This window comes from Rana temporaria, chromosome 6, assembly GCF_905171775.1.
Source record: "Rana temporaria chromosome 6, aRanTem1.1, whole genome shotgun sequence".
NCBI lineage: Eukaryota > Metazoa > Chordata > Amphibia > Anura > Ranidae > Rana > Rana temporaria.
In genome coordinates, this window is record NC_053494.1 from 146,642,919 (window position 1) to 146,657,539 (window position 14,621).

Genomic DNA, 14,621 nt, shown 5'->3' on the forward strand with positions numbered 1-14,621 from the left:
AATAGTGTTTTACATTTTAGAATGGGGTGCTTCAACACTGTCCTTAGTTTTGGAGGGTGCCTTGAGATTGTCCATAATTTTTAAAGAGTGCCTTGACTCAAAAAAGTTTGACAAGTTATGAGCTAGAACAATTGTATATAGTTAATTGTATCTTAAATTTGCAGCTACTTTTAGAGAAATGCTATTGCATGGATCAACTATTTTAATTAAGCATTGTCCTATGGCGCTAATGTGCATATATATTCCTAATAGAGCCTTTTAGCTTACTTTCTATGACAGAGATGGCTTTTTCCATAAACAAATAAATAGACATAGCAGCAAGCAGATAGAGCCCTAGCAGGCAGAGTGGGATACTGCATAAGACATACTAGGAAGTTTCAAATTCCAGCCAATGCCGGTTTTCCGGACTAAAATGAACACTGAAGTCACTATCCGTTGGGCAAGCTAGTAATTTAAATCTTCTTTTACAGGCTCCTGCTAGACCAATTTTCATTGAGTAGTGACATGGTATGCAACTATGAGAAAAATGTTGGGTAGTACAAATGGCTTACTTCCATCAAACAGAAATTGCTTTTGTTTGCATTGGTATGCTTAACTAAAGTTAGTTAGTTACCAGTATTTCAACTCAAGAGCATGGGCAGTGCATGGGTCTGGCCATAGATAATAATGAAAAGCATTGAAGTTCAGATGATTTTTCTGGAACCTTACCAGACCTGTTCTCAGTCTGACAAGAACTTGAAGCCATGAGCAGTCTCTGTGATAAACAGATAACCAACCACTTTTAAGGTACAATTTAAAAGTGGAGGAAGAGGTCAGAGGCATCCCACTTTTCAAACACAAGGACAGAGTAGAATGTCAGGGATATTTGATGTCTTGGAGTGACCGATTCAATGTCTCCAAACTGTGGTGAAACTGTTTTCAAGGTGCAAACAACAAAAGAACCACCATCAACAAAGTGATATTTTAAAAAATAACCTAAAATCAACTGAAAAAATAACAAAGAGAACCAAAAATTTGCATTCAACATCATAATACTGTAATTTTAATGCTATGGTATTTTAAAGCTAATCTGTATTGATCCAGAAAATACCATGTAATGCTGATGGGCATTTACTTTGTCTTGAGACTGTATGCTTCTTCTTTTGGTTTATTTGCTTAAATTTGTGTTCAAGAACTGGTGCCAGGCAAGCTGTCCAGTTTTAGGAGAGGGAAGGAATGCAAGAAAACATGACTTGCCCAGTCATTAACACTTACTACACACTCTGTTAATTAAGAAATGGGGATATACAGGGGAAATATTGTTTGCTGGGACTGCTGCACATTGGCTAGTATGGCTACAACATCCTTGCATGTTCTGATAAGAGGGGAAACTGCAAGTGGTTTCAGATACAAAACCTTGGAGTTTGCAAGTTATAAATACATTTATACAGTATAGTTCAGCATAAGCAACTTGAATATAACTTTACTAATTTGGCTACAGATGAAAATATAGTGTTTTTGTGGTCAATTTTAATAATGTTCTTTTCAAGTTTCACATTGTTGTTTTATATAGTAGTTTTCCTGTCTAACAGAGAGACTGAATTGGTACAGCCAGGGAGTCCTGTATGTTTAACAAGTTTTTCTGTATTTGCATTGACGTATCTGTATCCAGGCAGTTTTGGAAATTGCTTGGTGGACAGGAGTGACTCATGCAGATCAGTAGCATTAATATGGATGCCATCCCAGCCAATTGCTGGCATAAGGGCCTCTATGCATGCCGAGAAGCGGTATTTATATTCAGTGAAGAGACACAGGAAGTGGTATTTTCCTGGAGAGGAGAAGTTGAGGAGGGGCACCTTGCCCTCTTCAGCACCTGCTGCCATGCAGCTATAGGCTGGAGGCCTGGAAGCCGAGAGCTGACCCATGTGTTCTGAAGAGATGACTGAGGGGAGCCATGCCTGAGAGGATCAGGATGCAACTCATGTGAGTTCAGACCAAGGATTTAGGGGCTTGTTCTTGAGTAGGCTACCCCTCTGTGCTAGGAAAGTCAGCTACCGGTTACAGCAGAACGGGGATACTGGCTAGTGTCCTGAAGAGCAATAGTATATCCTTCTAATAGAAGACATGCTCAAGAGTGCATGTAGGAATTCTACAGTCAAGTTGAAGTTTTCTTCCCTGTAATTAGTTGAATCTGGACTAACCCACTACATTCCCTTCCCTATCCAATTTCTCAATAAAACATAAAAAAAACTGCAAAAACCCCTAGACTGATTATTCAAGAATTGAGCCTAAGTGTGTGCCTGGTTGTGGAAAAAACTGTGTGCCTAGCTGAAGAGTTAAAGCAAGAGAGTATTCTAGCTGTTCCTACAGGGGTAGCACTACATTTGTATGTATTACTTACATAAATGCCTTATCTACAAGTTATTATTTAATTTGGGGTTCCCATATGATTCTGTGTGCTGTGCAGTGTATGCTGGGCTGCCTGCACTGGTTGGCTGATTCTGCAAATTAAGATCTGGAAGGCATCATCTCTAGTTAGAAAGGTGAGAGGAATGTGTCCTTACTTCAACTATATGTGTGTAACCAGGGATCTTGCAATTACATCTGTAGCCACAGATCAGCAGTAAAAAACAAAGCTAAAACTATGAAGTGGTAAACTTGCAAAGGGGTAAAGTGCCTTGAAAAAATGTTCATACCCCTTGAAATTTTCTACATTTTGTCATGTTACAAAGAAAAAACATAAATGTATTTTATTGGGATTTTATGTGAAAGTGGTAGCATAATTGTGAAATGAAAGGAAAATGATAAATCGTTTTAATTTTTTTTTACAATTACATATATGAAAAATGTGGCCTGTATTTGTATTTAGCCCCCCTAAATCAATACTTTGTAGAACCACCTTTCGCTGCAGTTACAGCTGCAAGTCTTTTTGGGTATGTCTCTACCAGCTTTGTACATCTAGAGTTAGCATTGGAAATTCCACAGACACATACAGTACACATTAGGAAATTTAAAATAACTTTGTATTAGGAGCAAATTGTCACTGTATGGATGAGAGAATTTATGGCCAATAATGAGCACATTACAGATATTAAAATTAAGGCATTTAATACAAGTTTTGGTTGTGAATCCAACAAGGGGACATTTGTACTTTGGTCTAGGGTTGGCCTGTACAACTTGACCTTCCAATCTTCTACTACTTTTATAGCCTAGTAATGGTGGGGTATTTAATAGTACTGGTAATGGTAAGATTACTAACTGATTACAAATGCTACTATATACATTTTTGAACAAACTTAGAAGCTGCCTGTGCATCCTGTTCATTGTGTGAAATTGCACTGATTGTTTAAACATCTTTTAATCACATAGTTTATTATGGAAATGATGTATTAAGCATTACTTTGAGTGCAGCCATTCCTAATCTATTCCATATATTATTTTGAAGCTGTGGTTCCTAACTTCTAAAAATTATAATTTAAATAGAATCTGCAGGACATACAGTATCTACTGTAAGAGCATTTTGTTTGCCTTCCTTTGCTTTTTCTCTGACCTTTTGTAAAGAATATATATTTGTATTGACAATATAGAGCAGGGGTCTCCAAACATTCTAAACAAAGGGCCAGTTTATTGTCCTTCAGACTCTTTGCGGGCCAGACTTTGACCAGCGGGAGTAGAAATTTTCCTGCCATCATTGTTAGTGAACATCTGGTATAAGGGGGAGGAATAGTGCCCCGATTGCTGGTATCATAGGGAGTAATAGTGCTCTATTAGTTGTGTCAGTGGGAGAAATGATGCTCCATTGTCGGTGTCAGAAGGCAGAATAGTGTCTTGTATCAGTGGGAGGGATAGTGCCCCAAGGGCAGGATAAAGGCAAGAAAAGGGCCGCAGTTTGGAGACCACTGATATAGAGTAAGGTCATGGAATAACATAAAAATTAAAACAAGTGGCACAAGTGACATACGGGTTCTGGTCCTTATAATCAGGTTTCTAGGTTTCATGGTGCCATGCTTCCAATATAAAGTATTCAAACTTTAGCACCACAACAACCACCTTACATGTGTGCTCTCCCCACACTTTTTTGGGACCATAACAATGGTGGACTTATTATGAGGGTTAATGGAGGGTTGGTTGGACTGGTTATCTTGACTTCTGTAGGAGGGTAAGAGAGGATAGAGGGTTCTAATATGTATCCAAAGAGGGAAAGCGATAGAAAAGAATAAGGGTTCGGGTGTTCAGAAAGAGAGATTCCCCAAGTTTTGAAAGTTCATTCAGATGTTTAATTACTTGAAATAGGTCTGTTACTTCAGATAGGTATGGAGATATGCAGAGTCTATTAAAGTGATCCAGGTTTAAATTAATTGAATATGTATATTATATAGGTTTGCAGTTCCTCCATTAATATTAATCTCTTGTCCTTCATTGATCATTCTTTTGGACCTACCTTTTGATTTGCAATCTCAGTGGATGATTTTAGTGCTGGTTTAAATTTAGGGGCTTTTTCCTCATCTGAGGATCCTCCTTTGTCACAGATTTTACTGGCAAGTTCTCCAATCTTTCGTTTCAGAGTTTCCTCCTCCAGGTCAGCATCTGTGTGCACTCCATGACTTGTAGACTAAAAGAATAAACAGTGTCAGATTGTGTACAGAACATTGTCTTCTCCTGTGAGAAGTCTAAGACAATGGGGCAAAGTTACCTCATCTGAATGTACAGACATTCTCTCCTCTAGGCGGTTTAGCATGCGTTCAATGGCAGACATGCGTTTGCTGAGATCAGAAATCTGTGAAAGAAGAGAATGGAGCATGTAGGAAATAGCCCACCACCAAAGGAATCTGTTACCACCACTATTAATCTATTTCAAGAACAACTTAAGTTTAAAAAAGTTAAGAAAGTAGAAATCAGGAGAGCAGGTGAGAGGTAGAGGAAATGCATACATTCATTCATATCAATGTCCCCAATCTTATTCTTGGCAAAAACGTGAGCAACTACTAGGACCTGCAGGCTCTGACTCTTCAATAAGTGATCATCTTTTCATGTCTGAGATTTATAGTGATAAAGCCACAAGCCACAGACCCCAAAGGTAGCCTAGAACTTTAAACCAACGGACTAAGCAAAGCAGGATAGTGCAATTAAACATTACACTCACCTGCCCCAAATCCATCAATCCTTAAATGTTTTAGTTGGAGATGACTTTTTTATAGCAATGTTTTTAGCAAAATATTTAGATTTATTAAACAGCAGATAGGCCTCGTACACACGACCGAGTTTCTCGGCAAAAACCATCAAGAACCTTGCTGGGAGATATTTTTTTGCCGAGGAAACCGGTCGTGTGTACATTTTCGTCGAGGAAACTGTCGAGAAACTCGACGAGCCAAAAAGAGAGCATGTTCTCTATTTCATTGACGGGAATGGAGAAAATTGACTTGTCGAGTTTCTCGACGGCTTCACAAGGAACTTGACGAGCAAAACGATGTGTTTCGCCCGTCGAGTTCCTCGGTCGTGTGTAAGAGGCCATACTCTCATGGCCACCAGAAGGCATCATTTCAACTTGCTGGGCAGCAATGCAGTATATAAGGTTTTTAATATAAGATTAGATCTCTATTGAACAGCCACAGCAGTTGTCAACATTTGAGAATTCCAGGGATATTTAATTCTGCATGGGACAATCTTAGCCAATAGCAATTTTTTTCTCAGAAGAACACAGACCACTTTATTATATCAAAATTACTAACATCGTTTTTAGATGCTGTTTTTCATTTAGAACATTGGTTTTAGAAGTCATCTGGAAATTTTAAAAGTGGATAAGAACGAAACATACTAAAATAAACGTAGACTGTAAAATTCATTCACATTTGCATATTGAAGCCCCCCCCCCCATAACAAAAAGTTACCAAAAGTGATAAAATGTTTATGTTATAGTAATATTAAAGCAAATTTTGGGATTGGGCCAAATGGTCTGCTCATACATATAGAAAATAATTCAATCCGGATGGCTGCTTTCCAACAACGATTTCTTTATTGGTTAAAAACCATACAGCAAAAGATGCAATCAACAGCTGACATGTTTTACATCATAACTACTGGTGCTTATTCATAGCTATGAGTAATCACCAGTGGTTACGGTGTGAATCATGTCAGCTGTTGATTGTATCTTTTGCTGTATGGTTTTTAACCAATAAAGAAATCGTTGTTGGAGTGCGACCATCCTGATTAAATTATTTTCTATATGCTATTTTGCATACTGAGACAGCACCATAATTTTAAAGAGGAGAAGATTTTTGTAAACCCAGACACCTGGAGCGTGTTCTTTTCCCTAGAAGCTCATACAGTTTAAAGCGGAGGTAAACCCATCGATTTAACAGTTTCAAAAAGCAGTTACTTTTCCGGCATGCCGGGATTGCCAACTGTCACATTGGTTGTGCTCTCAACCAAAATGTCAAACCATCCAATGGCTGGTGTCATAACTGATCACATGTGCAGCATCATGGCAGTTGAAGATTAAACATAGGCCAAGATGGCAGCTTCCTTGCCTGAAAATGATAGGTGGGTTTACTTACACTTTAATGCCGCGTACAGAATGTCGTTTTTTGTGATGGAAAAAAACGTTGTTTTTGAAAACGTCATTTAAAATGACCGTGTGTGGGGAAAACGTCGTTTTATGTCTTCTGAAAAACGACAACATTTTTTTTCGAACATGCTTGAATTTTTTGTGTCATTTTTCAAAACGTTGTTTTTTGTGTCAATTAAAATGATAGTGTGTGGGCAAAACGACGTTTAAAACGACGTTTTTAAACCCGCGCATGCTCAGAAGCAAGTTATGAAGCTAGCTTCAATGGAAAAGAGTGCTGAACGTAACCGCGCTTTGCTAGAGCATTTTGGAAAAACGATGGTGTGTAGGCAACGTCGTTTTTGAAAATGAAGTTTCACACAATCACCTTTTTTTCAACCCATATATAGTTTTCATTTGTTAATAGAATTTAAAATATGAACCCAGTTCAGGAGAAGAGCATATATTTATTAAGAGATTTGCTGCAGATCAGGTACAGTTGCCTACTATAAAAAAGAACAAAGAAAAATGTTTGGACAGCCGCACTCCAGAAAAAAATCCTTTAGTTACCTTTATTAGTAAAATAGGATAAAAAGCACTACAAGCCACAGCAAGAAAATAGGAGCACTGTTATTGGAGAGACCTTTGTCTGATCTTTAATGTGTATCTAAAGCTATTGCTTTTGGAAGGATCTGCCAATAGCTAAAACAGACTTCAGTTTTGCCTTATCTATGTTTCATTCAGGAGATTTCCTTTCACTCCCTGTCCTGCAAACACAAGAGAAAGTGATTGGAAAGGTCACTAGGACAAAAAAAAAAAGAAGATTCTCCCCAGCGAGGGCTCAGTATATAATCTGACCCATTTACTGTGTCCAAAATGAGACAACGTATCCCCTGAAAATGAGATCTTCCTATAAAGGGTAAAAAGAAGAAGAATTTATGATAACAGAATACATACAAAAATGCCAATAACTACTGTATATTCTGGTACTATAAGTTATACTTATAACCGTTCTTGGAAAGATCTCATTTTGAGGGGGTAAGTTGTTCCATTTAAACTTATTATGAGAGTTTTCTGTTCCTCGATTTGGTTTACTACTTTATAAATAATAACTCTTGTTCTGTGAATATATGTTTATATCACATTGTGATGATTTTATACCTCAATTCTTGAGGTAAAAAAAAAAAAAAAAACTTTATAATCACCTAAACACAGCATAGTTTTTATTATTTGTATAAAAAAAATCACATAAAGAATCAGACCATTCCCTAATCTACCATGCTCTACCCCAATCGCCCAAAAAATTATAAAAAAATGTTTTGGCTATACAAATACTTTAATATAACCCTGTCACCACAAGGTCACTTTATTCAAGAGGTCACTTGTAAAAGAAGCTTTTATGTGCTAATCTATCTGGAGGCCCGGGGGGGCGTGGCTTGGCGCTTGATGGCGACGGACGCACACTAGAGAGGCTCCGTGAGGAAACCCGGCTCACAGCCTAAAACCCTGCCAGATTCACGCCAGAAATGGGCAAAAAGCTATTCCAGACCCCGCAGACCCGATCCAAACGTGGCACAGCGGCGGTACCGGCCCGGAACATACTAGACCTTTTTAAAAACAGCGCGGTCTCCAACAGCAGCATGGCAGGCCACAAAATGGCGCGGCCGCAGCGGGAAGAAGACGACTCGAGCGAGGACTCACTCTCGGTGACGGAGGACTCGGGTAGGGGATACAATCACCCCAACCACCCCCTGACTTATGCAGACATGTCAGGGTTTGCAGCGGACATTAAATCTACATTCTCAGCTGCCATCACCGACCTCAAATCCAACCTGCTTGTCCTCACTGAGAAGCTGACAGCAGTGGAGGCAGGTGGAAGGCACAGAGATAAAAGGCTGCAGAGACTGGAGAGTGCAGTGATCTCCCATTCCTCCCATCTTATTGAGATAAATCGGCACTTGGAGGACTTGGACAATAGAGGGAGAAGGGCAAATATAAGGGTAAGGGGGATCCCTGAGTCCGTGGAGAACGTGCAGATCATTCCGGCCCTACAGAGAGTGTTTAACAGCCTCCTGGAGAGACAAGAAGATGCAGCTATTGACTTTGTCCGCGCCCACAGGGCCCTCAGGCCTAAAGGCCCTGATACAGCGCCTCCACGTGATATAATCTGCTGCATGCAGAATTACCCACTTAAGGAGGAAATTATGAACAGGGCACGGAGAAACGACAGTGTTGTGTTTAACGGGGAGACTATCATGTTATTCCATGACCTGTCACAGATTACTCTCAGGAATCGCAGGGCTCTGCGGCCTTTACTGGAAGCGCTGAGAGAGAAAGAACTGACCTACTCATGGCGATTCCCATTCGCTCTAGCCGTAACACGCGCCGGCAGACAACACGTGTTGCGCACTCCTGCTGACCTTCCTGACTTTTTTGAGGCGCTGGACATAGAACCTGTAGCAGTCCCGGAATGGTACCAGGAGTTTGCTCTCCCTAAAGCTGAGGGAGGCCAGCTTCGTTCCCCGCTCTCAACACCGGAGAAGAGGCCTACCAAACGCCCTAAACAGAATCGAGGCCACGGTTCACAAAGCGGAACACCTAGGCCCAGGCAAGGCCCGCTTAGGGCTCAAGAGGATGAATAAACAGCGCAAGTTTTGAGCGGACTGGATTCTTTTTCTCCTATTTTTTATTTTTATTTTATTATTATTTTTCTCCCACCATATCTCAAGTTAACACCCTTGTTATGCGAACTTCCCAAATACGATCTGGAAAGCTCTAAGGACAACAGCGAGCTGCCGCGATCGCCCTCATGCAGATCTCAACAGACTCCATGGTCATCTTCCGCCATCTACTGGCCGTTCGGAGGACTGGCGCTTAGCGTAGAGCGACACAAACATTATAGCTTGCTAACAGTTGCCAATGATGTCTGCCGATGGGAGAAGCCAGACAGGGTCCTATCACATGACCTAAAGTTGTACAATGCACTCACCACCCAGAAGGGCGGATACCGTACTCAGGGTCATTCCACCAGCCTGATGGCGGAATCACACGGCTTAGTGCTGTCTACTTCACATGGGGCTCCATGCGAAAATGCCTAGTTAGAGGGGGACACTTTATCCGAAGTAGCATATTGCCTGAGATTCACCGTTTTTTTTTTTTCCTTTTTCCTTTATGTTGCCTGTTAGTTTTGTGTTCTGCTCTACATTGGTGGCTGGTGTTCTCTCCCTGTCCATGTTTACACCACTGAGAGATATGAGGCCACAATACTTTGATTTGCCTATTTATCATTAACCCTCGCAGGGTTTATATGTCACCACTCCAACCTCCGTGCTCCTTGAGTATGAAGGTTGGACATACAGTATTAGTTAAGGCCGGGTTTCCTCTCTTCTTGCCTGAGCTGTGAGAGAGAGTTGTTATAGTTTTTTCATTTTGTTTAAATTTTTTATCTTTCCTTTTACCAGATTTATTTCTGCTACTATAGAACAACTTTTTACTGACAGTAACGGATTCCACGGACTGCAGTTCACTGGCAGTGACGGGGAATCCTGTGGCAACCTCCTACGGGTGCCGCAGCGGCACCCGCCTCCGTTGTTGTCTTGTTGCCACGCTACGACCTCGCAGAGTGGGCCCGCGGTGATCCTTTTTACGCTGCGGACCCATTACTTCTAACTTCGGGGTGATCATCACATCCCGAGGTGCTAATTGAACCCTCTCCTTACCTCACCTTCCCCTCTCCCTCTTTCCCCTCTTTTCTAGTTCTTTCCCCCACCCTGTCTTTCCCCCTGGTCCTCACTCTTATCTCTGGAGCATTCGATAGTGAGCGAAACTGCATATCACTACACCAGTACTTGTCTAACTTGTTGTCTAATTTTCAGATTCTGTCAGATAAGGCACCAGTGAACACTCCAGATGGCGTATTCAACATTAGGTAACGGCCCCACGATCATCTCACATAACGTTCAAGGCCTGAACATACCAGAGAAACGGACCACGCTGCTTAGGGAATTAAAGAAAGGTAAACCACATTTCGCTATTTTGCAGGAGACTCACTTTCAGACCAATAAGGTACCAAAACTGACTAACCAATATTTCACGACGGCTTTACATGCGACAAATGACCTGAACAAGTCTAAGGGAGTATCTATCCTAATAAGCAAAAATGCGCCCTTCCAAATGACTGAAAGGCTGACTGACCCAGAAGGCAGATACATATTCGCCAAGGGTAGTTACGCTGGCTCTCCAATCACGCTGGCGAATGTCTACTTCCCCAATTCTGCACATGTGAGCTTTTGCCAACGTATGATGCGGGCCCTGACAGGTTTTATGTCCGGTTGCCTAATACTGGGGGGGGGACTTTAACATCCCACTGCACCCACTGTTGGACACATCGACAGGTAAGACTTGCATATCCTACAAAATCCTTAAAAAAATAAAATCACTCTTACAGTCCTTACATCTGGTGGATACGTGGAGATTTCTCCACCCAGCAGATAGACTTCACATTCCACTCCATACCGCACAACCGGTACTCACGTATCGACCACTTGTACATCTCCCAAAGGGATTTAGCCAGAGTGACCGAGGCTAAAATAGGACTCCAGACCCTGTCGGACCACGCACCCACTTCTTTGACGATCGTTGAGTCCACACTCTCGACCCTGTCAGCCTCCTGGAGACTAAACGCGTCGCTCCTGACGGATCCAGAACTGCTACCTCAAATAACAGACGATATAGTGGATTTTTTCAAGCAGAATGAATCTGAAGAGACTGACCCTATGATGATATGGGGAGCTCACAAATGTACAATCAGGGGTGTCCTGATTCGCTTAGGAGCCCGGCGCAAGAGACTACAGGAGGCTGAAATGACTAAACTACTGAGCACAATCTCCACGTTAGAGACCAAACACAAACAATCTCTGTCTGAACAAACGGCCTCAGAGCTGCTAGAGGCCAGGCAAAAATTACAAGCTGCTCTGGCCATCAAAACAAAGCGCTTCCTATACTTTAGGAAAAAAATATACTATGAGGCAGGAGACAAGTCAGGTAAATTGCTGGCGAGGGCCCTGCGTGATCCTCACTCCTCCGCTCATATTGCTGGAATCAGGAATGATTCCGGTGCTCTGGATGTTGGGACGGAGGACATTGCGAGACACTTCCACGAGTACTACACGAAATTATACAACCTGCCAACGCAGCACAGACCGACGGGGGTGGAGGGAAAAAGAAGTCAAGCTATATTAGATTACTTAGAACAAAGTGGCCTACCAAGACTGTCGGCGGATGCTATATCCGCCCTACAAGAACAGATCTCCCAATCAGAAATCCACGGTGCCATCAAAGCCTTGAAGTCAGGGAAAAGTCCGGGCCCCGATGGCTTCACCTCGATTTACTATAAGACCTTTAGCAATATCTTGGTGGGCCCCATGCAGAAGGCTTTCAACTCCCTAACCAATCCCAGACCCCTCCCACAAGTATTTCATGCTGCACACATCACGGTCATCCCGAAAGCAGATAAGGACCCTGAGGCATGCGCTAGCTACAGACCCATCTCCCTCCTAAACATCGACCTGAAATTACTGGCGAAGATCTTGGCAAACAGGTTGAGGCCACTTCTACCCAATGTAATAGGCCCGGAACAGGTGGGCTTTATGCCGGGAAGGGAGGCGAAGGATAATATCATTAAGGCCCTTCTGTTGATGCAAGCTTCCCGCACGCAACATGTCGAAAGTCTTCTCCTGTCAACCGACGCGGAGAAGGCTTTTGACAGAGTGTCATGGGACTTTATGTTTGCGACGTGCGCCCACATAGGCCTCAGCTCGCGGATGATGGCGTGGATTACATCCCTATACCACCACCCTTCTGCCAGGGTCAAAATTAATGGGTCATTGTCAGACGTGATAGAGATTCGGAATGGGACACGTCAGGGTTGCCCACTGTCCCCTTTACTGTTCATCCTCTCCCTAGAACCATTCATCCGTACGGTTAACAAGGACAACGCAATACAAGGGATCTCGGTTCGAGGTAGGGTGTACAAAACAGCGGCGTATGCGGACGACCTCCTTTTTTTGTGACGGGCCCACATATCTCCATCCCAAACCTTCTAAAAGCATTTGGCCACTATGGGTATCTCACCAACCTCAAAATAAACTTGACAAAATCGGAAGCAATGAATCTTACGTTGCCTGACCTGACTCTCTCCAAAACACAGACCAATTGTCCCTTTAGATGGGAAAGCAAGGCCCTAAAATATCTGGGAATATGGTTGACTCCATCCCTAGCATCACTATACGACACAAATTTCACACCACTACTACACAGAATAGAGGCAAACCTCAGGCTGTGGAATACAGGATACTTTTCGTGGTTTGGGAGGGCAGCCATCATCAAGATGGTGATGTTGCCTAGGCTCCAGTACCTTTTGAGGGCACTGCCCATAATTCTACCAACCAGATTCTTTAAAAAACTCCAGACCGCTCTTCTGACCTTTCTCTGGTCACATAAGAGGGCAAGGATTAAATTCGCTCTCTTGACCAGGCCAAAGGAGGGGGGGGGGTATGGGATTGCCGGACTTCAGGAAATACTACATAGCGGCACATGTCACTAGAGCGGTGGACTGGCACTGTCATAAAGGGGCTAAGGACTGGGTGACTCTGGAAGAGGATCTTAGTCCTTGCCCCCTTCTTTTTTCCCCCTGGAACCCTGGAGTAAGAAAATCACGCTTGCTGCTCCACCAACCCCTTATGGCTAACACCCTGAGGGTGTTTGACATGGGGACCAAGTGTTCCTCCATTTCGTCAGTAAAGGGCCCGCTCACACCACTCTCAGACAACCCAGACTTTCAACCAGGAGTTGGTACGCGGACGCTTAGCCATCCACTTTCTAAGGCACAACTCAAGGCTGGAGACTGCTTTAAAGAAGGGACATTTCTGGAATACCAGACACTTAAACAAACCGCTGACCTGCCCACCCTACCGTTCTGGACGTACCTACAAATACGTAGCTATACCTGTGACAAGATGAACAAACCGCATTTCACTAGACAGTTGACTGACCTAGACGAGGTCTGTCTCAAAGGTGATCTCCTGCAAAGAACGACGTCAGTCATATATAAGTGGTTGCAAGTATCCTCTACTACAACGGAGGATAGATTCCAAAAGGGATGGTCCAAAGCATTAGAGAGGACCATCTCAGAAAGACAGTGGCGAAATGCTTGTATCCTTGCACACAAATGTTCTATTAGCACGAAAATGCAGGAAACGTCCTATAAATTACTCACAGACTGGTATGTTACACCAGCTAAGCTGAATTCCTGGTATGCTCAGACACCTAGCGTCTGCTGGAGATGTGGAGAGGGAGTGGGCACGCTGATACATATCTGGTGGCTTTGCCCTTGTTTAGCTAAATTTTGGCAGCAGGTCAAAGACTTAATCAAACAAATCACAGAGACCAGTCTGGTGCTGGACGCTGCGTGCTGCCTACTCCACATCTCCACCTTTTCATTGCAGCGATATAAGAACTCGCTGACGAAACATTTGCTGAACGCCGCCAAAGCCCTGATACCGATTCTCTGGAAGACCCCAAAGGCGCCCACGGTTAAGCAGTGGCTTGAAAAGATATCGGAGGTCTGTGAAATGGAGAATACACTTGCGCAAGCCTCGGATAGTGTAGAGAGATTTCACAAGACTTGGTCTCCCTGGTTTGAGTTCCGCTTCTCTGAGACGTATGAGACACTTCTGGGTGGCTGTTGAGCAACTGAGAGTTGCCCTCTAGCCACACGACTAGGTGCTGGGGTGGTAGATTGATATAGCCAGTGAATGCTCCTCACCTCACTGCTCCTCCCCCCCCCCACTTTTTCTCTTTCATCCCTGATCCCTTCCTCTACCTTCTTCCCCCTCTCCCTGCTACGGCCCTATCTATCCGGCCTAGCAGGACGGTTAAGCCCAACTTCATGGTATGGTAGTGAAGAGTACACACCAAGAGCTACGGATGACTCTTTCACATTACAACATCGTTTAACTTTGTACTGTTGATACTTAACCTATAGTTTACATGTACTGTTATGTATTCAAACATTTGAAGACCGAATTTACTTTCAAAG

The 14,621-nt window shown here is 42.8% G+C and overlaps 1 protein-coding gene across 8 annotated transcripts in view; it reads right to left on the bottom strand.

The window, feature by feature from the left end:
* Positions 1-14,621, bottom strand: part of MLPH (melanophilin) — a 130,171-nt gene that overhangs the window by 27,305 nt on the left and 88,245 nt on the right. For 6 of the 8 annotated variants that reach the window (XM_040357515.1, XM_040357513.1, XM_040357511.1 and 3 more), the window contains 2 exons: positions 4,673-4,756; positions 4,421-4,591 (listed from right to left, as the gene is read on the bottom strand). In XM_040357515.1, the coding sequence (XP_040213449.1) occupies positions 4,421-4,591; positions 4,673-4,756 (255 nt within the window). The remainder of the gene's footprint in view (positions 1-4,420; positions 4,592-4,672; positions 4,757-14,621) is intronic. The other 2 variants (XM_040357514.1, XM_040357518.1) reach the window with 1 other exon arrangement.